Source organism: Sciurus vulgaris, assembly GCF_902686455.1.
Source record: "Sciurus vulgaris genome assembly, chromosome: 1".
In the NCBI taxonomy this organism is placed as follows: domain Eukaryota; kingdom Metazoa; phylum Chordata; class Mammalia; order Rodentia; family Sciuridae; genus Sciurus; species Sciurus vulgaris.
In genome coordinates this window covers 103,095,694-103,122,312 of record NC_136461.1, presented here as the reverse complement: position 1 = coordinate 103,122,312, position 26,619 = coordinate 103,095,694, and the positions used below count along the sequence as shown (strand labels likewise).

The 26,619-nt window shown below is 35.4% G+C and overlaps 1 protein-coding gene across 2 annotated transcripts in view; it reads left to right on the top strand.

The window, feature by feature from the left end:
- TRIM33 (tripartite motif containing 33) overlaps positions 1–26,619 on the top strand; it is a 119,281-nt gene that overhangs the window by 62,095 nt on the left and 30,567 nt on the right. For both annotated transcript variants that reach the window (XM_079135206.1, XM_079135207.1), the window contains exons 5-8: positions 19,412–19,528; positions 22,971–23,085; positions 25,211–25,357; positions 26,056–26,173. In XM_079135206.1, coding sequence (XP_078991332.1) covers positions 19,412–19,528; positions 22,971–23,085; positions 25,211–25,357; positions 26,056–26,173 — 497 coding nt within the window. The remainder of the gene's footprint in view (positions 1–19,411; positions 19,529–22,970; positions 23,086–25,210; positions 25,358–26,055; positions 26,174–26,619) is intronic.

Below are 26,619 nucleotides of genomic sequence, written 5' to 3'. Positions count from 1 at the left end.
CCTTTTGGATTTTAATTTTCTTACACACTTATCAGTGAAGTCAGGTCCCCTCAAACGTCGCCACCACCCTTTTTCTGGTACTGGGGAACAACCCCAAGGGCACTGACCTGCTGAGCTACCCCCAGGCCTTTTTTATTTTTATGTTTGAAAAAGGATCTCTCTGAGTTGCTGAGGCTGGCGGTGAACTAGTGGTCCTCCTGCATTGGCCTCTCAAGTAAGGTAGGTTTATAGGCATGCTTCCCATTTCTTTTTGAATCAAGTATTCAATTGTGAGAATTTGGATTTTCTTAGAAAGTCCGCTCTTTAGTAGTTATTTTTATAATTAGCTTTCAATCAAATAGCATTGAGATTTTCTTGAAGATCTATGGCTCTGTCTTCTTATAAAATTAGCTGAATTTTTTTTTTTCCTTATTCCTTATTAGCTTAGTCATAAGTTTGTGGCTTTTATTGGCCATTTTAATGACTTACCATTATTCACTTATTTTAAATTTTCATAATTCTCACAGTTCTCTTTTATCCTTATTTATTTTCCCCTTAGTTTGATTTAAAAAAAAAATACTTTTTAGCTGTTGATGGACATAATACCTTCATTTTATTTATTTCTATGTGGTGCTGAGGATCGAACCCAGTGTCTCACACGTGCTAGGCATGTGCTTTATCACTGAGCCACAACTCCAGCCCTCTCTTAGTTTGATTTATATTACTTTTCCACAATCCCACAGTGCTGGGGACTTGAACCCGGGCCTTGGGCATGCAAGGCAAGCACTCTACGTGATGGGCTATATCGTCAGCACTGATTTATATTACTTTTCTTAGATTCTTATGTGGCTTACATTTTTTTTTATCCCAAAGATGTGAATTTTTCCTCTGAGTACAAATTGAACTTCTTTCAAACATCATCAACCTCTGTACTCAATAAGTTTTGCTTTTCCTTCCCCTTTCCAGCTTGAAAAAAAAAAAAAAAAATTGCTGAATAATATAGTGATAAAGCTGGTGAACTGTGTTTTGTATTTTTGCACTTCTTCCCCCACCCCCCCCACCCCATATTGGGTATTCTACCCCTGAGCTATACTCCCAGCCCTTTATTTTTTAAGAGATGTATCTCTTAAATGAGAGATGGAATCTTGCTTACTTGCCCAAGCTGGCCTTCAACTTGGGATTTTCCTGTGTCAGCCATCAACTGAAATTACAGCCATGTACCTCCCCCCACACTTGGCTAAATGTATCTTTTTTTTGTTTTTGTTTTAAATTAACATCAGGCAAACTATTCAACTTTATTAGTAATCAGGTTAGTACAAACTAGAATTACAATAAGATATCCACTTAAACTAAAGCATTACGTATACACAGTGCCCTATTGAGGCAATATATGAGACACAGGTACTTTTAATTCACTTGCATTTGGAATTGGTTATGTGTATCTTTTCAATGGAGAAAATATATTACCAACTTTAAAGTTTGTTGTGTAGATTGAGAATTGTACCTATGAAGTGTATAACATTGTAAGTGCTCCATCATAATTTAGTTATTATTAAGTGTCACTAACATTGTGACTTACACATTTTCTTTTCTCTTAAAAAAAAAAAAAAAAATCACTTTCTCGAGGTCTTTGGTGTTCTTCCTGACCTTGGATATTGTTCTCATAAAGGGAAGCAACTGTGGAACCATATGAAATTTTGTACCTGAAAGCCTTACAAGGTTTCCAGCCAACAATGAGCTTATTCCTCCTCCATCTAAAAATTTTATTCACAGTAAAGGATTAAACGATGTTACAGGGGGGCTGGAGTTGTGGCTTAGTGGTAGAGCGTTTGCCTAGCATGCCTGAGACACTGGGTTCGATTCTTAGCACAGCATATAAATAAATGAATTAAAGAAAAAAAATAAAGGTCTGTCAACATTTTAAAAATATTCAAAAAAAAGAAAAAAGAGGTTAGAGTACTGGGGATATAGCACAGTTGTTAGAGAGTTTGCCTTGCATGCACAAGGCCCTGGGTTCAGTCCTTAGCACCACACACACAAAAAAGGTGTAGAGCTTCGCATGGTAGTGCACACCTTTAATTCCAGTGATTTTTGGAAGACTAGGGCAGGAGGAGTGTAAGTTCAAGACCACTCACAGCAGATTAGCCAGACCTCGGTAACTTAGCAAGTAACTTAAAAATTAACTTAGTGGTAAAATACTCCTGAGTTCAATTCCTAGTGTGTTTATAGCAGGGAGACTACAGTACAAATTTCAGTTAGTTTCAAAAGCTGGGTGCCAGTAGATGGGATCTACAACCTAGCCCCACTTCATGCTTGTGCTCACGCCTTCCCCTGCCTGTTGCAGTGCTGGAGCAGTGGTCATGGGGTTCTTGGCACCCTTCTCGAGGAAGAGGAAGAAGAGGTGACTTGGTGCCTCTGGTGTGTCCTGAATCAGGGACACACTTTCTGGGGCGTAGTGTTTTTTTCTCATAGCTGATAAAGCTTTTTCCGTCCCCTCCTTCCTTCCCCTCCCCTCCCCTGCTTTCTTCTCCTCTCCTCCTCTCCCCTCCCCTGCTTCGTTCCCCTCCCCTCTCCTCTCCTCTCCTCTCTTCCCCTCCCCTCCCCTCCCCTCCCCTCCCCTCCTCTCCCCTCCCCTCCCCTCCCCTCCCCTCCCCTCCCCTCCCCTCCTCTCCCCTTCCTTCCTTCCTTCCTTCCTTCCTTCCTTCCTTCCTTCCTTCCTTCCTTCCTTCCTTCCTTCCTTCCTTCCTTCCCTCCCTCCCTCCCTCCCTCCCTCCCTCCCTCCTTCCCTCCTTCCGCCCACTGGTGTCATGGTTAAGTGGTAGAACACTTTTCTTGCATGTGTGAGGCACAGGGTTCAATCCTCAGCACTACATAAAAAAAATGAATAAAGTAAAATAAAGGTATTATGTCCATCTACAACTGAAAAAATTGAGGGGGGGGGAAGAATACATCTGGTGTACCTGAGGAAGAAGATTGAGAGTGAAAAAGTGTTCCTAACAAATTACATATGTATTCTCTTGGCAGCATAACAGACACTCAAGTTAAAGCTTGGTCTTTGAGACTGCTATATTGAATCAGTGTTGGATTTCATTCACATGTGCCATAGAACGTAAGAACTTTCCTTCACTTAAAGATTCTACACAACTATTCCCAAGTTCCAGCTCTCCAAATGTTCTAATGTCAGGGTCCTTTAAGTGTGGCATTTTTACAAGTAGATGAACTCTTTCCCATTAAGTACTGCTAATACAGAGAAACATAAGCATTGTTTTCTTTTTGGCAGTGAGGTAAAATCAGGTCATTTCAGAAGAGGAGAAGCCATACTGTATCTCTCCTATACAAGATGACTTTGCCATTGCCTTTTAGTCTTTCATACTCCCTTCTGAATTATCACTTTGACTCAACCACCTGGTTCACATTTTCTCAGTGCCTCCCCTTTTCATTTTGTCCTTTTTCCTCTGTTGAGGGGTAAGTATGAAGGTATTTCTATTATTCCTGACTGGAGCTGTTATATGTCAAGGGACAGAAAAAGCAGGGAGTTCCAAAAACTGGTTTTCTGTGTCTTGCAATAGCAATAGCCAGACAGGACTTTGGCAGAGGCAGTTTTCTGATTACATGAGACTAGCACTTCAATGAGCCTTTATGCCTTTCAGCCCATTACTCTCCAATACAAATACCTAAATCTTCTGGAACTTTCTGCTATCTTTTTGTTGTTTTAAAATGTTTTTCCAAATTAACTAAGGCTTTCCCCTTTCTTTTCATTTGTTGGTTGTTTCAAATCAAATTTGGTATGAACAAGAAAGGGAAATATACAACACTGAATTTGGAGGGAAAATAAAGTTTCTAGGATTGAAGCTGAATGATCTCTTAAAAGTATAATGGATTAATTTTGGAATCAATAAATCAATATTTTATGACATTAAAAAAATTAAGAAATTTATTTTATACTTTGTACTGAAGCAGGACATGCCATTAGTAGGTACTAAGAAGAGAAGAGGATAATAGGAGCAAAATACAGTGATAATAGATAATGTCATTTACATGTGGTACCAACAGAAATACTTGGCTGGACCTGTTAGAGGTGTGAAGTTTCAGGCTGCCTCATAGAGAATTTGCACAATGTTTTGGGTGAACAGACCTGAAAAGTAGCACTGCTTGGCTTTTTAGATTTCAAAAATAGGCATACAATTAGGAACCTAAAAAGTATGTGCAGAACAAGTCCTAAGTTCAGCTTCAGAAAATGTTGAGCCATTTAGACAAAAACTGTCTATGATAAGGAAAAGCAGAAACAAGAGCTCAGGGGGATGAAAACTGACCTCTTTTGGAAGTCAATGCCAGAAAGCATTCAGGCAAGTAGAAAAGATATCTGCCTGCCAGGGAGGAAAATAAATAATAGTTGTCTGCCCTTTTATTGCAAATATCAATGGAACTCCTAAGTTAAAATCAATTATTGGGCTGGGGTTGTGGCTCAGTGGTAGAGCACTCGCTTAGCATGTGTGAGGCACTGGGTTCCCTTCTCAGCACCACGTATAAATAAAAATAAAGGTCCTTCAACAACTAAAAAAAATTTGAAAAAAATCAATTACTACTGGCAAATTGAAGCTGCCCATAGTGTGGGTATTACATTACTTGTGATATATAAACCCAGCAAGATGCTTGATTCACCATAGAATTATTTTCAGAATGGTTCTTTCAAAACTTGGCTCCTGAAATCTGGCTTTTTCAATGTTCTAAGAGTCTATGAAGAGAATACTTTACTTTTGGACAATTCCCCAGCTCACGCTTCTGCTAAACACTAGTGAGATGGATGAATGAAATACATGTTCTTTCTCCATAATGCTTCAACTTGAATTCAACCAGAGAATCAGGGTGTGATCTTTAGCTGGAAATTGCTTTATAGATGGAAGCAACTTGAAGACGACGAGTCTTGTAATTTTTGAAGAAAGTGATTATGAACAAGATAAAGGCAAAAAGGAATTTTCAAGGCTAAAATTACAATATAAAAGTACAGTTTTTAAATGGGCGAAAAGTTGGGATGAAGTAAAACAAATAGCCATAACCAGTGCATGAGAAAAAAGGAACCTGACTATAATATTCAAAAGTTAGGAGATAGGGATTACTAAGAGATTCTTTTTAAAAAATATATTTTAGTTGTAGATTAACATAACTTTATTTTATTGATTTATTTTTATGTGGTGCTGAGGTTCAAACCCAGTGCCTCACATATGCTAGGCAGGTGCTTTATCACTGAGCCACAACCCCAGCCCTACAAAGAAATTCTTGACAAATGTGGAGGGTTAGAAACTAAGCTGGATGATGATACTGTGTTGTTGAATGAATATGATGAAGAAAAGGATTGTCCCCCAAAGGCAAAAGGTGGGATTACAAAGGAAGTTGTCTAAGAGGAGATGAGAAGTAGGCATTTAAGTTACTTGCTGTGTGAGGAGGAGGTTGGGCTACCTTCTTAACTTTGTAGATGCCACACCTGAATTTCAAAGGTTTTGTTTCACACTTTAAAGAGATGCAACAAGAAATAGTCAAACAGTTCCAAAGTAGGATCCATTTGAGGGTAGTTTTTTGAGACCTAGGCATCATAATATTAAATTTACCTTCAATATACCTTAAATTTCTGGTTCTAGTAATTAGATTGTGTGTTTAAAGATTTTTTTTTTTTTTTTTTTTTTTTTTTTTTTTTTTTTTTGGTGGTACTGGGGATTGAACCCAGGGCCTTGTGCATTTGAGGCAAGCTCAGTGAGCTATACCAACTGAGCTATATCCCCAGCCCCTTGTTTAAAGATTTGTGCAATTATGTCAACATGTATGTATATGATATAGGCTTTGATTGTCATTGTTTTTATCAACTGACATTATTTTGCATATCAGTGCCCACTTACGTTGGTTATAAACTATACAGTTTAATTTTATATTTCTTTAAAACTTAGTGCCGTGCACGGTCGGGAGTGCCTGTAATCCCAGCAGTTCAGGAGGCTGAGGCAGGAGGATCTCGAGTTCAAAGCCAGCCTCAGCAACATAGCAGGGCCTAGCAACTCAGCGAGATTCTGTCTCTAAATAAAATATAAAAAAGGGCTAGGGATGTGGCTCAGTGGTTAAGTGCCTCTGGGTGAAGCCAATCAATTTATTTTTCAGAAATGTACAATAGCTCAGGATCTTCAGATGACAGATACCACAAAAGTTGAGCCCTTCTTTAGAGAAATAAAATCAGAGAGGCTTTGGATTTGGGAATGTGAAGGATGGGGATGAGGTGATATGCTAAAATCCAGAAGATAAAGTATAAATCTGCCCACTAAACTGTAGGAGTACCCTCTCCTCACTTGCTTCCTAATTTCCAGTAGTGACACTTTTCCATTTTACAATCCCTTCCTTTCACTCTTTGGAGAAAGTCAATGAAAAGAGGTTGCTAAAACTTTGGCATTTGAGGTTGATTTCTAGTTAGAAAGCTGGGTCTTTTCCAGATTGCCCACCAGTCCATAAATAATGTTCTCTCACAGGAATCCAAGCATCTTTTAAGTGTGAGTGGATGTTCAAGGATTATATGACATTGGAGGGGAGCCACCATGGCTTACATTGTGGGATATGTTAAGAATTTTCAGGGTCTGGGGTTGTAGCTCAGTGGTAGAGTGCTTGCCTAGCATGTGTGAGGCACTGGGTTCGATCCTCAGCACCACATAAAAGTAAATAAATAAAATAACAAGGGTATTGTATCCATCTACAACTAAGAATTTTTTGTTTTATTTTTGTTTTTTTTTTTTTAAGAAATTTCTCTTTTATCTAGCTTCAAATACATAACTACCAGAAAAGATAAATCTGTGCTTTGTTTGTAGTGTCAGGATAACTATAAGTATATGGTTTAGGCTCATTCAAATACAAACAGAATTCTGTTTAGTGGGAGATTTTGCAAAAGTTTTGTTCTTGATAAAAAGGAACAAATAGTGTGGACCTTTTTTCTGACTTCTTCCTTGAATTTGAATGTGATACCTGGAAATGTGATACTATTATCTGATGGTGAAGGCAAGTGAAAATACTCTGAAGGGTTCTAGGTTTGATGTTGAACTAACACATCAGTGCTTATTTCCTATCATCTTATTATAAGCCATTGTTAATCACTACAGTTGGTTAGTCAATTTCTCATGGACACACGCACATGAAAAGGAAATATGAAAATTTTAGAAATTACAAAATCCTGAAAGATTTAAGAAGCTGTTGGTCACAATAGAAGGACAAGAATCTCTGTAAAAGCCATAATCAAAATAGCACTTGGAGAAGCATAATGGTTAAAATGAAAAATTAATAGGATTGGTCAATGAATTCTGGGTAGTCCCTTAGAAAACAGATCAAAGAAGGGAAAATAAAAATGTTAAGATTATGAGTTCTGACAGACATCCAGTATAAAAAAACAAGATTTTGGAAAATTATCAGATAATTAAGGCAAGGAATTCTTCAAAGAATGTAGAATCATCAAAACAAAATGCCCATTTAGGGCCCAGAACAACTGTTTAAAAAAAAAAAAAAAAAAAAAAAGAGACCCATATTGAATTATACACCATCAAAAAATTACAGTATACAGTTGACTAAAATTAAGACTACAAGTTTCCAAAGAACATTAGAATATTGCCAGCCAATGAGATAGGAATCATAAATGGGATCTTCAGGAAAGAAAAAAAAAAGGCAATATCAGAAACTAGAAGATGCTGGTGTAATGACTTCAGAAATTGTGAGATGAAGGGAAAAAATTTTCAACCTACAATTCTGTAATTAAACTGTAAATTAATGTGAGGGTAAAATGTGTACCTTTCTAGCATTCGAGAATTCAGAAACTTTGCCTCCTATGTATCCCTTCATGGAAAGCTATCAGAAGATGTGATCTGCCAAAATAAGTTAGTAAACCAAGAAAGTAAAAGTAAAAGGAATATCTTAAACAACAGCTGTGCAGTTTTTAGACTGAAGAAATGAAACTTAAAAATGGAACCATATCTATTATATATTTATGCTGGATTAATTGAAAAACAATTGACAAATTTTTGACATGTGAGAGATCATAAGAAACATTAGAGATTGTCAGAATAGGATAAGATAGAACCTTTACCTTCTGTGGTAAAGATGGGGTTGATTTGCTAGAATTTCTTGTCCAACTGACAGGTTACAGATCCAGATTCCAACCCTTTTTACCACCAACCTTGAAGCTTCTCCATTATTACCAACCTTAAATCTATCAAGTCCTTTATCCTTATTTTTTACCCAAGAAAGTTCTATATTCAGATATCTTCCCATCTGTCACCATTTAATTCCTGTAAAACCCAATACAGGCCTAATTCTGACCCTTTCTTCCCCTTGTTCTCTGGAATTTCTGGTTTCTCATTAGGAGGGTCTTCATATCCTCAACTTCTTTGATCTTTTTCTGATCCTTTTTGCTATAATATACTGTTTCCTCTGCAGCCCTTTTAACTGTGTTGACTTGGTTTTTTCTTTCATGTCCTATGTATCACTGCTCACGGAGGCATATTGTTTTTTAGGTCATTCTTTCTCTTTCTTCCCTTAGAATATCTGGATTTTAATTGCATGCTATCCTCCACAGCTCCTTCTGACTGTCCTCTAAGAACTCCTGGGTGTAAAACTTCCTTTTACACTTGAAGATTTTTAGTTTCTATCTCAGTGATAAACTCTGGAATACTACTGTGATCTTAATACCTGGCAATTTTAGTGTACACAGATTTGATTCTTCAGAATGCTTAGTCTTTGTGTTCTTTGAACTCCTTTCCAGTGTTTTGTCCTTTACTTTGCTGTAATCACACATGCATGATGATATATTGGATATTGTCGTTTCTAGTAATCATACTCAGTTCCTAGCATTTCTTTTTATGGCCGCATTTCCTACCATTCCTGCTTATTCTACTTAGTACCAGACTTCCACAAGTATTCAAGCACATAGTAGCTTCCTAAATAGTTGAGAGACCCTGGCTCTATCTTTTAGTTGGAGGCTCTTTCTCTAGCTTTTAATTAGAATATTTAATTTTGTTACACTCAACATAATAATTGACACCTTGGGTTTACATGTACTATTTGGTTTCTGTTTTGTTGGTGGAGTTAGAACCCGGGGCCTTGTACATTTCTACCACGTGTCACAGCCTGACAATTTTTTTTCTATTTTGTTTTGTTCTCCTGTTACTTCTTTCTGTCTTCCTTTTAAGTTTATAAATCTTCTTTGTAGTGTTCTATTTTATATCTACTCTTGGCTTTTAAAGCTTACCTATTCATTCTTGAGTGATTGCTTTAGGAGTAATGTAGATGACTTGCAGATCTAACTTAATGACTACTTAAAGTATTGCACTGTTTCTCACTTTTATAAGGTTTTATTAGTAACCTTATAAAAATATTTTATCCAATCCCTATTTTTATTTTCTATAATATTTATTCATATATAAATTATACCTTACTTTGTAGTGCCTTTTTTAAAAAAAACTGACTTTTAAGATAGTTATAAGAAGGGAAAATAAAAGCATAGTGTTTTATATTTACTTGCTTATTACCATTACTGTTTCACCTCATTCCTTCCTAAATATATGAATTACCCTCTGTTATGTTCTATTGCCTGAAGAGTGTACTCCTCCAGCATTTTTTGTTTAGCAGCTCTTCTCAGCTTCTTTTTAACTTTTTTTTCCCAAGCATAGAAAGCACGTTTTATTTAAGGATAGAACAGAGACAGACTTCTCTGCAAAAAAGGGGTCCCAGAGAATGGGTATCCATCTACTCAGCTTCTGTTCATATAAAAATTCTTAGTTTAGAAGGATAATTTGTTCTAAAATTCTGGGTTGAAATTTTTTTCTTTTAACATTTAAAATAAAGTTATTTATATTCTTTTTTTTGGGGGGAGGGTGGGTACCAGGGATTGAATTAAGGGGTACTTGACTACTGAGCCACAACCCCAGCCCTATTTTGTATTTCATTTAGTGACAGAATCTCACTGAGTTGCTTAGTGCCTCACTTTTACTGAGTCTGACTTTGAACTCTTCTCCTACCTCAGCCTCCTGAGGCTAGAATTACAGGATTGCATTAATGCGCCTTTGCTAAGTTATTTTATTCTTGCCAATGTTGGTTTCCATATCGTTCCTTCCTGAATGGTAAGTGCTTTTCCCTGATTGCTTTGACTATTTTCTTTTCTTTGTTGGAAGCAGTGGTGCACAGCTGTAATCTCAGCCACCCAGGAGTGGCCACTCACATGGTGTGCATTTTCAGCATCCTAGGTTTCTCCTCTCTGCTCTTCTACAACATCATTTTTTCCTCTTAGATATGGGGCAAGTCTAGCTGATGCTATCTGTAGTTTGAGAAGTGCTTAAATGAAATATGGTGTACAGAATTTTCTTCACAGTAATCTAGGAGATAGAGTAGGTGATTATGTTGATAAAATTTGCCATCAGTTTTGAAAGTAGATGATAGGGTCAGTGGAACTGAGCCTCAAATATATGTTTGAAATACTATTTAATTTTAAAAAATAGAATAACTGAAGAAAAATGACAGAACTAGTGTTTTTAAAAAGGCCTCTTGCTGAGCATGGTGATGTATGCCTATAATCCCAGTTATGCAAGAGATTGAGGCAGGAAGATTGCAAGTTCAAGGTCAGCCTAGACAATTAAGTGAAGACTGTCTCAAAATAAAATTTTTCAAAAAGTCTGGGGTAGCTGGGTATAGTGGCACATACCTGTAATCCCAGCAACTCCAAAGGTTGAGGCTAGAGGATCACAAGTTTGAGACCAGTCTCGGCAACCTAGTAAGATCCTGTTTCAAAATAAAAAATGCTGGGGATGTGGCTCAGTGATAAAGTGCCCCTGAGTTCAATCTCTAGTATAAAAAATAAAAAGATCTGGGGTTCAAATTCCCAGTGAAGTTTCCCTGGATAATTTGAATTGAATACAAACTAGGATAAATGTTTTCCCAGATGCTCCAGAATCAAATCATTAATACACATTATTAATGACTAAGAATAACTTTGTACTTATTTGGCAAGTCAGGTAGTAGTGTTCAGGATTAACTAAGACACACGGTGTGCATTTGAAAAAGTTTGAAGTTATTAGCTGAGTGGTTCTCAACTTTTTAAAGAAAACATTATTCATCTCATTCTTTTTTCATGAACACCATATTTTCAAAAATAGCACAACAAACTGCATTACATGTTTTCCAGTAATAAAATAACATAGGCATTATGATTCATTCTTATAAAAACCAGATTACCAGTTGTATATTTATTATACCAAGTTTCTACAATTTTAACCTAAAGCTTAGGAAGTTTTCTTTGATTTTCATCTTAAACTAAATCCTGGGAAATATAAATTTTAACTTAGACATTTTGAAGTACTACTGAAAATACTGTGTCTAAGAACACATTAAGAATCACTGATTCATAATGCAAAATTAAAATAAAAAATTACTTTATAGCATTTCTGTGTTCATCAAAATTATACTTGTTCTATTTGTTGGTTCTTCCTGTTCCTGAAGTATTTCAGTTAGAATTTTGATTAGTTAAAAAAAAGTTGGTATTAAATCTATAAACTGTGAGAGGTGATTTGCAATCCAAACTACCTTTAGGACTGGGGTTATGACTCAGCGGTAGAGCACTTACCTAGCACATGTGAGGCACTGGATTTGATCCCCAGTACCACATAAAAATAAATAAAAAGTTATTATGTCCACCTATAACTTAAAAAAAAAAAAGAACTAAAAACTATCTTTATATTTTCCCTTTTTTGTTTTGTTTCTTCTGTTTGAAAAACTCTAGTGCTTTTGTTCTAATCATAAAATTGAGATTTAAGTGAACAGACAAGTTGATCATCACTTTTAAATCCCTTGTTTCAATTTCATTGATTTCAGCTCTGATTTTAATTATTTCCTGTCTTCTACTTTTGCTGTTATTCTGTTCTTCTTTTTCTAGGGCTTTGAGCTGTAATGTTAGGTCATTTAGTTGTTGACTTTTCATTCTTTTCTGGAATGTGCTCCATGCAATGAATTTTCCTCTTAGTACCGCTCTCATAGTGTCCCAGAGATTTTGATATGTTGTATCATCATTCTCATTGACCTCTAAGAATTTTTTAATCTCCTCCCTGATGTTTTTTGTTACCCATGCTTCATTCAATAGCATATTATTTAGTCTCCAAGTGTTGGAGTAATTTCCTTTTTTTATTTTGTTATTGATTTCTACTCTCAGTCCATTATGATCTGATAGGACACAAGGCAGTATCTCTATTTTTTTGCATTTCCTAAGGGCTGCTTTGTGGCATAACATATGGTCTATTTTTGAGAAGGTTCCATGTGCTGCTGAAAAGAAAGTGTATCCGCTCGTTGATGGATGGAATATTCTATATATGTCTATTAAGTCTAGGTTATTGATTGTGTTATTGAGTTCTATGGTTTCTTTGGTTGGATTTTGTTTGGAGGATCTATCTAGTGGTGACAGTGGTGCGTTAAAGTTGCCCAGAATTATTGTGTTGTGGTCTATGTGATTCTTTTGAAATTGAGAAGGATTTGTTTTTGTACAGGGATGCACCATTGTTTGGGGTATAAATATTTACTGTCGTTATGTCTTCCTGATTTATGGTTCCCTTAACCTATGTGAAATGTCCTTCTTTATCCCTTCTGACTAACTTTGGCTTGAAGTCCACTTTATCTGATATAAGGATGGAAATCCCTGCTTTTTTACTGAGTCCATGTGTGTGGTAGGTTTTTTCCCATTTTTTCACCTTTAGTCTGTGGATGTCTTTTTCTATGAGATGAGTCTCTTGCAGGCAGCTTATTGTTGGGTCTTTCTTTTTAATCCATTCTGCCAGTCTATGTCTTTTGATTGATGAGTTTAGGCCATTAACGTTCAGGGTTATCATTGAGAAATAATTCGTATTCCCAGTCATTTGGCTTATTTTTGGTTTTTAAGTTGGCTTGGTTTCTCCTTTGAGTGGTTTTTCTCTAAGGTAGTTCCTCCCTTTGCTGACCTCCATTGTTGTTTTTCATTTCCTCCTCATGGAATATTTTGTTGAGAACATTCTGTAGTGCAGGCTTTCCATTTGTAAATTCTTTTAACTTTTGTTTACCATGGAAGGATTTTATTTCATCTTCAAATCTGAAGTTAGTTTTGCTGGGTATAGGATTCTTGGTTGTCAACCATGTTCTTTCAGAGCTTGAAATATGTTGTTCCAGGCCCTTCTAGCTTTTAGAGTCTGGGTTGAGAAGTCGGCTGCTATCCGTATTGGTCTCCCCCTATATGTAATCTGATGCTTTTCTCTCGCGGCCTTCAAAATCCTATCTTTATTTTGAATGTTAGGCATTTTCATTATAATGTGCCTTGTGGATCTGTTGTGATTTTGTGCATTTGGTGTTCTGTAAGCCTCTTGTATTTGATTTTCCATTTCATTCTTCAGGTTTGGGAAGTTTTCTGATATTATTTCATTGAATAGATTGTTCATTCCTTTGGTTTGTATCTCTGTGCCTTCCTCAATCCCAATAATTCTTAAATTTGGTCTTTTCATGATGTCCCATAGTTCTTGGAGATTCTGTTCACGATTTCTTACCATCTTCTCTGTTTGGGCGACTTTATTTTCAAGATTAACTATTTTGTCTTCATTGTCTGAGGTTCTGTCTTCCAAGTGGTCTAGTCTGTTGTTGATGCTTTCCATTGAGTTTTTTATTTGGTTTACTGTTTCCTTCATTTCAAGGACTTCCTTGTTGTTGTTTTTTTTTTTTTTTGTTTGTTTGTTTGTTTTTGAGAATCTCTATCTCTTTGTTGAAATGATCTTTTGCTTCCTGCAGGTGCTCTTTCAGCTTATTGGTATTATCATTCATTGCCTGCATTTGCTCTCTTATCTCATCCTTTGCTTTGCAAATCATCTCAATCATGTATAATCTGAAGTCGTTTTCTGACATTTCTTCTAACATACTGTCATTGGATTCTATTACTATAGAATCTAGATTTGTTTGGATCATTTTCTTCCCTTGCTTTTTCATGTTGTTCATGGATCTTCCCCTCTAGCAGTGCAGATCTGGGGTATTGTAGATTTCCCCCTATAGGCTTATAGTGGCCCTATAGGTTTCCAAAACCCTTTCTTTAAGGGGAGATCAATATTAGCAGTGCCCAAATCAGACACTATGCAATCCTAGACCAAATAGCCCCTATGGGGACAATAACAAAATTGTCATAGTAAACAGAATAAGTTCAAATATTATCTTTGGTAAAACAGTTTTGCGATAAGGTCTGCAGTTTCTAATGGAGGACAAAGAGGATGCAGAGTGATGTAGAATGTGACTTAATGGGATAAGAAAAGAATATACAGAAGTTCTAGAAAATAGAAAGGATGAGAGTGTAATCAAAAGAAATTGGATATTAGCATGCAAAAAAGGGAGAAAGAGACTCTGGGGGAGCAGGTAAACAAAAGGAAAAGAGAGCAAGAAAAGTAAAGAAATAAAAACATATTTTTTAAAAAGGAGAAAAACGAAAATCTACAGTATAACACTCATTTACTAATGAAACCTCCCAGTGTTCAGTAGCCTGATGCATGAGAGGTACCTGACAATGAGCTTCAAGCCTCCAGCAAGTGTCTCAGGATGGGTGCTCCACTGGCGGTCGGCCATCAGTTTGCTGACTGTTGTCAGACCATCGGGAGGTGAACCTTGTGCGTTGGGTGATGGATAGGTGTAAGGCAGGCGATGAACAGGTGAGAGGCAGGCAAATGGCGGATGATAGACCTAAATCCCTTGATAGTTCACCATTATTTACTTATTTTTAAAAAAAATTAATTCTTTTTAGATATACATTGACACAGAGTATTTTGAGATAGTATAATTTCCCATTCTTGTGGTTGTGTCTCATATGGACTTAATACTGGTTGTGTATTCATACTGAACATAGGAAAGTTAGGTGCATTTCATTCTACTGTCTTTCTTATTCCCGTTCCCCACTTCCCTTCATTTCCCTTTGTCTAATCCAGTGAACTTCTTCCCCCACCCATTCTGTGTTAGTATCCACATATCAGAGAGAATTATTTGGCTTTTGATTTTTTGGTATTGACATATTTCACTTAGCATAATAGTCTCCAGTTCCATCCATTTACCAGCAAATGCCATAAGTTCATTCTTCTTTATGATTGAGTAATATTCCGATGTGTATATATACCACATTTTCTTTATCCATTCATCTGTTGAAGGGAACCTAAGTTTGTTCTGTAACTTAGTTCTTGTGAATTGAGCTGCCATAAACATTTATGTGGCAGCGTCACTATAGCATGCTGATTTTAAGTCTCTTGTGTGTATTCCAAGGAGTGGGATAACTGGGTCAAATGGTGGTTCCATTCTAAGTTTTCTGAAGAATCTCCATACTGCTTTCTGGAGTGGTTGTACCAATTTGTAGTCCAACAGCATGTACGAGTGTACCTTTCCCCCCACATCCTCACCAGCATTTGTCATTTCACCCTTATTTATTATCTGAATCTTTCTACAGCAGAATGTACATGCTCTTTAGCTTTGGTACTTAACCCACTCTTCTAGCTTTGCCTTCTTTTACTTCACTCTGAAAATAATAGGTGGTTTCAAAACTCTGTACTTTTGTACTTCTAGGCTTTTTGTTTGTTTTCAGTGAAGTTATTGCCTTAAGAGGATTCTGAAGTGCTTATTTTGGAAGGAGGATATTTGTTCAACTTTAAATTTATGAATTAGGAGTTTGTGAGATTTGATACTATTTGACTTTTCTACTAAATGCCTTTTTCCTACTTGCTTACAAATCAAGCCCTCTTTTAAAGTTTTTTTTTTTTTTTTTTTTTTTTTGCGGGGAGGGAGTTACCAGGGATTGAATTCAAGGGTACTTAATCACTGAGCCACATCCCTTGCCCTTTTTATTAATTTTTCAAATTTTTTGTTTAATTAGGTTCTTTTTTTTTTTTAAATAAAGATGGTCCTGGGGATCGAACCCAGTGCTTCATGCATGCTAGGCAGGCGCTCTACCACTGAGCCACAACCCCAGCCCATATTTTAAAATTTTTATTTCATTTAGTTTTTGGTACCAGGAATTGAACCCGGGGTGCTTACCCACTGAGCCACACCCCAAGCCGCTTTTTAATTTTTTTATTTTGAAACAGGTTCTTACTAAGTGGCTTAGGGCCTGCCTTTGTTGCTGAGGCTAGCTTTGAACTTGTGATCTTCTTACCTCAGTTTCCTGAATCACTGGATTATAGCATGTGCTACCACACCCAGCTTCAGAAGATCTTTTTCACATTGATAGTGTTTTAAGTCAAAAAGATTAGCATGGGATTTTGATATTTCTACTTTATTTGTATAGATTTAACATAGTAAAACATTTTTTATTGGCCATAAAGAAATCATATACGGAATAAATCAAATTCTGTTCTTCAGTGAAAAAACCAGCTGTCATGGGTATCCCATCCCAAAGTTGGACAGGTTTAAAAGTGGGGTATGTGGGGCTGGAGTTCTTGCTCAGTGGTAGAGCGCTTTCCTAGCATGTGTGAGACACCGGGTTTGATTCTCAGCACCACACGTGTGTGTGTGTGTGTGTGTGTGTGTGTATGTACATATATATAAATAAATAAAGGTCTATCAAAACAAATTTTAAAAGTGGCATGTGCGTGTGTATATGTGCATGCATGCACTTGTGTGTGCACAGTTCTGGGGATTGAACCTAGAATCTTGAGCATGTAGGCAAGCTCCTTAACCACTGAGATATACCCACATTTCAGTTCTTTTTTTAATTCTGAGGTAGGATCTTGCTAAGTTGCCCAGGCTGACCCTAGAAGTTGTGATTCTCCTCCTCCAGCCTCCTGAGCTGCTGAGCTTAAAAGCATGTGCCACTGTGTGCTGCTAAAAGTCTTCTAAATTAAAATACCCATATGTATAATGGGGGCTGTTTAATTAATATCTTAGATAGTTTTCAGTGTGCACAATCTTATAAACAGTTAGCTTGCTTAAAAGTAGTGAAACTGCCCAGATGTGGTGGTACATGCCTATAATCCCAGGGATTTGGGAGGATAAGACAGGAGGATTCCAAGTTTGAGGCCAACCTCAGCAATTTAGCGAGACCCTGTCTCAAAATTAAAAAATAAAAATGATTGGGAATGTAGTTCAGTGACTAAGCACTCTTGGGTTTTATCTTTGGTACATGTATAGATGAATGGTTAATTAATAAATAGATCAATAGTTAAACTGGGTGGTGCTGTGAATTCAGCCAGGGCCTCATTCATATCAAACAAGTGCTCTGCCATTGAGTCCCATCCTTAGCCCCTGGCAAATTTTAATATATATATATATATATTATATATACACACACACACACATCTCCACAGTAAAATTTTTCTTTAAATCACTGCACAAAATAAAAACTTCACCAGCCATTTTCTATAGCACAGATCCACATATTGCTCTACACTTTTTCTTACTGACCATTAGTCTTTATCTACTAAACTTCCCTTTATGTTAATTTTACAGAATTTCCCCTTGTCTACTCTGAGACCTTCACTGAAGATAAAGACATCTAGATGCTCATAGCCTTTTTATTTGCATCTCAATTCCTGCCTTTACTTTTGTGATGCCAGTGTCCTAAAGGACAGTTTCAATTTCCTCAGTATCTTAGATGTTTCATTTTTCCTTGATTTTGCTTTAACTAGGCATTGAATTTTGACATAACCACCTCCCAGATCACCACTGTTTCTGATCTCTTACAGAGTTAGTTCTTGCTTGTTTGGTTATATCAAACAATGATGTACACCCTGCTCTATTATCCGAATGCCTGTCTTCGAGTTCTCACTGGTCTTTCACTTCTAGTCTCTTTTTTAGGTCCTTTCTATTTCTGTCTGATGATTTTCCTAGAGTGTAAATCTGATATTTACATTCTGCTCAGAAATCTTCAAGGTTTTCCCATTACTTAAGAGAATAAAATGCAGAAATAGCATGGTATACTAGGTCCTTCACAGTTCTTCTCTCTTTCTCCCTCCCCCTCCTCCCACCCCCATCCCCATCCCCTTTGTCTTCCCTCCCCTCCCCTCCCCCTCCCCTCCCCTCCCTCCCTCCCTCCCTCCTTCCTTCCTTCCTTCCTTCCTTCCTTCCTTCCTTCCTTCCTTCCCTCCCTCCCTCCACCCCTCCCCCAAAAGCACTTTACCATCAATCTAAGGTCCCCAGCCTTTTTTATTTCTGAGACAGGGTCTTTCTGAGTTACTTCGGGCCTCACTAAATTGCTGAGGCTGACCTCAAACTTGCAAACCTCCTGCATCAGCCTCCCAAGTCATGAGGATCACAGGTGTGTGTGTCACCATTTCCAGCTACCTCTGGAATTAAAAAAAAAAAAAAAAAAATCAGTTAATTGGCTCTTATTCTGACCTTTGCATATTTCTTTGACCACGTTAACATCTTTAGAGTGTACACAAATATGCCAACAGAAGTTTCTGTTCTGACTTCTCTGTGATGTTTTCCTTGGTATTGAGACTGATTTAAGTGCTAGACTCTTGTTTTTGATTATAACATATGTCACCATTATAGCTCTTGTCACAGTGTAGTATCAACTCATATTTGTGCCTATATATGAGCCATATGGTCTTTTTTACTCATGTAGAAATCATATAGGGAAAACTTAAAATATTTTTTTGAGTTAATAAATTACAAAAAGGAAAGAAAACTATTATTTTAGCTTCCTAGTAATGAAGGAACTATAGACTTTAATGGTTAGTCTAAAATTTTACTATTATAATTAGAAATTTTTAACATATACCAAATCATGTTGACAGAATTGAAATTAAAGTGGTGTTGATGATATTTTTAATTGATATAATCATTTTGGAAAGTTTGACAAGGCATCTGGAATTCAAAAATTTTTTCATGTATGATTATAAAGACAATATAAAGAATAAAACTCAGACTCAAAATTGCATATATAGTATGATCACAGTTACATGTAGAAATGCATAATTAGAACTGGAGTACTTCAGTAATAGAATGCTTTCCTGGTATAGATGAGGCCCTGGGTTCAATTCCCAGGACAAACAAGCAACTGTATATTACAGTGGCAGCAGTGGATTTTGTGATGTTGGAACTGACCAATTTTTTTCTTCTCCTTTGATAGTACTTTGTATGGTATGCTTGTATTTTATGACTTAAAATGTTTATAACTTAATCCAATATTTGGATTTTTAAAAGTATAATCTTCAATCAAAATTTTATTGGAAAACATGTTTTCAGTAATTTTTTTCTTTAATAATCGCTGTCCAGGGTCAGAAGAGAAGGAATTTTTATTTAAAAGTTCCCTTTGAGGTAATACACAAGTGGCTAGTATATGGAGTTGATTATTTATGTAAGGTTTCAAAATTGTCTCAAGTAACTGTCCTTTATATCCCAATCTTAATGATCAATTTTTTGTTTTAAATGTAGTTTTTGTTTTGATTTGAAGGTATCAGTTTTTGGAAGAAGCTTTTCAAAATCAGAAAGGTGCAATTGAGAACCTATTGGCTAAGCTTCTTGAGAAGAAGAATTATGTTCATTTTGCAGCTACTCAGGTGCAGAATAGGTAAGTGTGTTGCTGTAAAACCATAATTTCACATCAAGAATTATTAAAGAGGAGTGAGTTCATTTAAAATTTATTTTGTTAAACATATATAGAAAACTCAATTTTTTAAAAGAATGATGTAATGTGAGTTTGGGGTTATAATATTTGTTAATTAAGCAAATTTAATTGACCAGAAAATTTTTATACTCTGAGGATGTGTTTTTGACTACTTTATAATTAAAGATTAGTCTGTGTAAGCTTTAAACTTGGAAAAATAATTATTATGTAGAGAATTAAATTATAGAATTTAAAGTAGATTGTGTGGAAGAGGGGAGAGAGAACAAGAGTCGTGAACAAATTTATTTTCCCATCTCTAAAACAAGCATTAAAAACAGTATTTATCTTAGTAGTATTATAACATGTGTACATGATACAGTTTTTGGCATATGGTAAGCACTCAGATTTTAGCTGCTGCTGTGTTATTTTTATCATTATGAAGAAGTTATTCTATTTTTGTACATTTTTATATAAATTAAATCAGTTTATAGGGGAAAATGGGAATAAGTTCCATGGGCAAATAGATTAACAAGGTTAGGACTCTTACACTAGAAAGACAAACACTTGGAGCTGACATAATTAAAACATGGAAATTCTTGAAAGTTTGACTAGGGTCACAATGTGATTATTGTATAGGCTCACAAATATTGGAGCTTTTTCTTGAATATTTAAATTCATTAATTTGTCATGATTAAAATGGCACATAACAAGCTGGGTGTGGTGGCACAGGCCTGTAATCCCAGTGACTAAAGGCTAACGCAGGAGGATCACAAGTTCAGAGCCAGCTTCAGCAATTTAGCAAGGCCTTAGATAACTTAGTGAGACCCTGTCTCAAAATTTTTTTTTAAAAGGGGGAGGGGACTGGGGATGTGGCTCAATAGTTAAGTGACCCTGGGTTCAATCCCCAGTTTGTGTGTGTGTGGGGGGGTACATTTAACAGATGCTCAAAAATATCAGAATAGTTGAATGAATGAAAAGAGTGCTTTAAACATAGAATTTTTCACTGTAAGTAATAAGAAAATGAAAGGCTTCTGTAGATAATAAACATAAATACACACACTGTTCATTGATGGTTGTCTTGTTTTTTGGAGTTTTTTGTGGTTGAATGATGGTCGATTAGTTTTTGCTTTTTGGGTTTTTTTTTGTTGTTTTAAAAAAAATGTCAGGGTATTTTAGTTAGGTTAAATTGCTGATATGTTGTGGTTTATGTTGGAAAAGACAAATGTGTCTTCTCAGAACTTATTGATAGATGACCCTTTCAGAGGAAGATAGTTTGATTGATATGGCAGTCCCATATTTTTAAATTCTGTTTTATATTTATACTATACTTTTGTATATATTTTTTACATATGTTCCTGAATCTGTGTTCAGAAATAAAATAAAAGATTTATCTGTTATTATATAGCTTTGGGTAGGTAGATTAATGATTTCATCAGAAAGCTTTAAAAAGTCTTAAAATCTCTAATATAAAAATCTCTCTTTTAGACACGTTCTTCATTATCCTTTTTTGTTTTTGAGGAGCTTTAGAAAGCTAATGAGTCCAGCAGTCATGTCCTGAGGAATGTTTGAAAGATAAAAGCAGTTTTTTTCACAGGGAAGAGAAATGTGCTTTCCTTTCTTTGTTGTTTATTTGCCTCATACATTTTGTGCATATTAAGCAAGCGTTCCACACAGAGCTACATCCCACACACACACACACACACACACACACACACACACACACACACACACACACACACACACACACACACACGTGAACCGGGGGCTAGGCAGTGGCTCACAACTGAGCTCCATCTCTCCCTCTTTTTAATTTTATTTTGAGACAGAATCTCACTACGTTTCCTAAACTGCCTCAGCCTCCCAAATATCTAGGGTTACAGGTATACACCACCATACCCAGCCTGCTATTTGTTTGTTTGTTTGTTTATTTATTCATTTTTACTGTGTAGAAACACTGTTTATTCAAATGACAGGAAGCATGGCAGCAGCAGGTGGGTAAAGACAGGCAGGCAGGAGCTGGCAGGTTAACACTGCTTCCTTTGTCCCTTGCAGTCCTGCTTTGAGACAGCCTGTTATTTTTAAATGTACTTTTTTTCTTCCTTCTTTCCTAAGACCAATAAGACTATTCTCTGCTTTCACCAGGCTTAATAATTTTCATCTTTGGCTCAGTCATTTTATGTTGTAGGACTTATATTTCTTATCCCAAGTGATTAATTCCTTTATTTTTTAAAATGTATTCCAATCACTTTAATAAGGACAAAATTCAATAAAATTTGCAAATAAGTGTCCAAACAAGCTGTGATATACAGGCAAAGGAGGGAAAAGAAAAAAAAAAAAAAAAAAAAAAAAACCCAAAAAACTACAGAACTATTGTTTAGTGTATTAAAGTTACTCAGATATGAATTTAGTAAATGAAAGTTCGTACTGAAGTAGAATATATAAAAAGTAAAGACTGCCTCTTATGGTTTTATGTGGACATTTTATTTATATTGATGAGATTCCTTTTGTCCCATTTTGTAAATTACCAAGGTATCAGCCACATCATATTTGCAACCAAAACTTCCATAACCACTATGGGTGCTCATACCTATTTCTAAAATGAATAGCTATTCTTAAAAATAGATCGAGGGGAGCTGGGGATATAGCTTAGTTCATAGAGTGCTTGCTTGTCAAGCAAAAGGCTCTGGGTTCAATCCCTAGCACTCCCAATAAAAATGGATTGAGGGACTGCAGGTATTTGGGGTGTTGCTCAGTGGTAGAACACATGCTTAATATGTGAAAGGACTTGGATTCAATCCCCAGCTCCCCCCCCACCAGAAAAAAAAAAGAGAGAGAGAAGAAACAAGATTGAAACTGTTCTAATGCTCTTTTTAATGCATATAGTAGGAAACTATTATGAGAGGAAGTTATGAAAGAAGGGAGAGTATCAGAACCCTCATTTGAAGTGCTTAGGTTTTAAGTGAAAACAGATGCTTTCAATTTTGATTCCTGCCCTTTCAGAAGGTGATAATTGGTTCCCACGTTGTTCTTTTGCATATTGTTCATGGAAAGCATTAATAGTAAACAGAACCAATATGCCAGATTTGACACTAGTGCATTCCTTACTTTAGGTGTTTGTATATCACATTCATGTCCTAGAGATTTAAGGAGATTTTTCTCCAGCTTAATGAACTGACCTTTATGAGCTTGATTTAAAATTACTAAATATTAAATTCATTCTTTGTCTCTATACATAGCTTGTTTGGACCAAATTAAATGGTTAGGTCTGCTGAAACATAAGTTGTACACTTTGACAAAGTTTTGACTTTAATTACTTGATTAAGTGCCCAGTTGAATTTCTGTAACAGTTGATGACTCAGAGACATAGGATAAGTTGATAACCTAATGATGCATTTCTCTTATTCAGGATAAAAGAAGTAAATGAGACTAACAAACGAGTAGAACAGGAAATTAAAGTGGCCATTTTCACCCTTATCAATGAAATTAATAAGAAAGGAAAATCTCTCTTACAGCAGCTAGAGGTATGGTTCAAAGCCAAACTAAAACAAAAACTGCTTCTTTTGCTCTTCAGCTGTTTTTAATGTTTATTGAAAGCTCTTTTAAATGGGTTGGGGGATATGGAAGTAAAGTAAAATAAAAATAATTTTAAAAATTTTCTATTGGGAAAGAGACCTTTTTTCTAGCTAATTACTTGAAGCCCAATTTGATAACATCAGCTTTAGCTGTATATATTAGAAGATAGTGATATCCTCCCTGGTAATGAAAAAACTATTATTAAAATGTGATGTAAATGAAGACAAAGCAGACCTGTCAAATTTCTTCCCCCTCCACCCCTCAACAAGGGGCCCCAATCTAACTTTTTCATTTAAATGCATGTTGGGCTTCTACTTGAGCCATTTGTTATTTCACCTTATTTTAAAATATTCCTATAGTTTTGCCAAACATGCTGTTTATTTTGAAATTTATAAACATTCAGTATTGCTATTTTTTGGTACTAGGTATTTGTGTTGCATATTTTGAGATTATGTAGATATTAATTTCTAGAAGTGACTGGTTACTTTTGTAAATTTATTTAGTTTTTAATCAGTGACTTTAATGCCCACAGTTGATTTGTGCTCAACAGATTTCAAATGCGAATTTTCTGAGAAGTTGAATTTCTCAGAAAAGAAACTTCTTACATTGAAATTTCCTGTTTGGAATTTTGTGCTCTTAATTAAATAGCTCAGATGATATGGGGTTATGTTCTTTATATCATTGAATATTAATTTAGCTATGTATTTGACTATGTAACTTCCATTTATCTCAGATTGCCCTTAAATTTTTTTCCCATTTGCTTTCTGCTTACAACTCTTAAAAACATTAGGAACATTAGTTACATGCAAATGAAAGAAATTATGTGAACAGAATATTATCTCTGAATTTCTGTCTTTTAATAATCTTTCCATTTAAACTTAATTGTGAAATTAAAAGTATTCTTGCCCATATCATTGAAGTTGGGGGTCTCTTTCCTATTGTATATCTGATTAGTTGCTTTCAACCCTAATAGATTCCCCGTACCTTCCTGCAGAGGATCATGTGAATGGAGAGCATTTAGCAGTAACTATTTTTGATATAGTTTAAGGTATTATAACATAAATAAATACATTTGAGCTATACATCAATGAAAACATTTTAAAACCATTTCAATGGCTTCAGAATTAAAAGATGCCTTTTAAGGCTAAAGTATATTTATGTAAATACCTAATAATGAATATGCCATATACTCCTAACATGATAATTTAAAAATTTCTAGTGTAATATGTTCCTACATTTTGTAAAAAGAGAGGTTTTCCTAAGCTTTGTAAAAGGAATGATTTCTAGTGAAGTTGTAAATCAGATTTGTCAGTTGGATACTTTTATTCATTGATTTTTATTGTAAAATGAGAAGCTTGTTTTCTTAGGAAAAATATTGCCCAATAAACTAAGTTGAATATTTTTGGTGGGAGAAAATGGTTAAGAAAGAAGTAGGTAGGTTGTTTGAGATACTGAATGTCAAAAGTATATCTATCAGACATTACCTGTCCCTTCCAATTAAATAGTTTATTTTTCCTTTGCAGGGTTTTCTGAAATTGTTTTTTCGAGTTTGGTCAGTCTTCACCTCTTGTTCTTTTTGAATTTGTCGTATCAAAAGTTGTCCTAATTCTGCCCTTAGAGCTCTGGAATTTATCTTTTTGTTTTATTTTAGGTTAAGAGAAGAAATTTTATCTTCAACCTCATGCCACACCAGTAGGTGGCACTGGCGACATTTTTGTTGGTTTAGAAAGTGTAGTGAGTTAAGATTATATAGTTATTTGTAAAGGTCAACTCTTAATTCCATATTGTATATTGCATTAACCTAATAGGAAGACACTATTTTCAACATACGTTTCATGTGCTGAAAGAAAAAAAGATATGAACTAATGTTAATTTCTATATGTAAATTGTTTTAGCTTAGAAAACCCAAGTTATAGTTCCACTTTGTTAGTAATCTTTCCTCTCATTGATCATAGGCTCATTAAATAATCATGAGCTTGTCCAGTTTTCTCATTTTAAAAGGAAATATAGGTATTGTGTACATACTTTTTTTTTCATATAGTATTCTTCAGTGAAGCTCTTGTTCTGTTTCAGAATGTTACAAAAGAAAGACAGATGAAGCTACTACAGCAGCAGAATGACATCACAGGCCTCTCACGGCAGGTGAAGCATGTTATGAACTTTACTAACTGGGCAATTGCTAGTGGCAGCAGCACAGCTCTACTATATAGCAAGCGACTGGTAAGACATACAGTGGCTTTATTTTTTATTTTAAAATTTTTTTTGTAGATGGACACAGTGGCTTTTATTTATTTATTTATTTATTTATTTATTTATTTATTTATTTATTTATTTATTTATTTATTTATATGTGGTACTGAGGATGGAACTCAGTGCCTCATGCATGCTAGGTGGGTACATTACCACTGAGCCACAACCCCAGCCCCAGTATCTTTATTTTTCTTTTATCAACTTCATTAAGATATTATTTGTGTTTGGTGAACTACACCTATTTAAAGGCATCAACTTGAATTTTGGCAAATGTCACTGCCCCACATCAAGATACAAAAATTTTTCATTATAAAAGTTTCTTTGTCCCTTTTACCCCAGACCCTAGGCAACCTCTAATCTGATTGCTGTCTTTTTCTCGAATTTGATATAAATGGAACCATATAGCATTTATTCTTTCGAAGATACCTAGTATCTTAATATAATTTATTGTCAAAGATGGCAGCAATTTAGAATAAAGTTTTTGTTTTAACTTTAAAAAAAAAAAAAGATGGCAGCAATTCAAGTGTATGCGTTTTATTTCATAGCTGATTTAAATATTGACACAGTCTCATCTGAGATTTGACACTGTTGGACTGCACGATGAGCTTTTTTTTTTTAATGTCTCTACCTTGTATGTTTAAGACTAATAAGAATTTTTTCCCTCGAAGATTACTTTTCAGTTGCGTCACATTTTGAAAGCACGATGTGATCCTGTCCCTGCTGCTAATGGAGCAATACGTTTCCATTGTGATCCTACCTTCTGGGCAAAGAATGTAGTCAATTTAGGTGAGAAATAATTTTATGAATATAACTTGGAACACCAAATTAAAACATGTCAAGCAAATTTTAGATGAAGTTTATAACGTTAAAATGTGAATAACTTAGAATATATTTATTCATTGGAAACTCTACTTATGGCTTTTATTGCTATTTCATTATATCTTAATACTTATGAGTTTGTGAGCATGGGTTGGTTTTGTTTGTTTTGTTTTGATGGTAGGGACTGAATGTAGGGCCTTGTGTTCTACCACTGAACTACACCCCAGTCCTTGTAATGGTGTTTTTCAATGTGTGTCATTTCTAGTGTTTCATTCTACATCTTTTTAAATTAATATTGACTATTTCACATAGGAATCTTAGCAAAGGATTATTCATACTCTGGAAGAATTTTTTAGATACTTAGTACTTAATTAAAGCCAAATGGTGCACTAGAGAAGGACCTTCAGCAAACC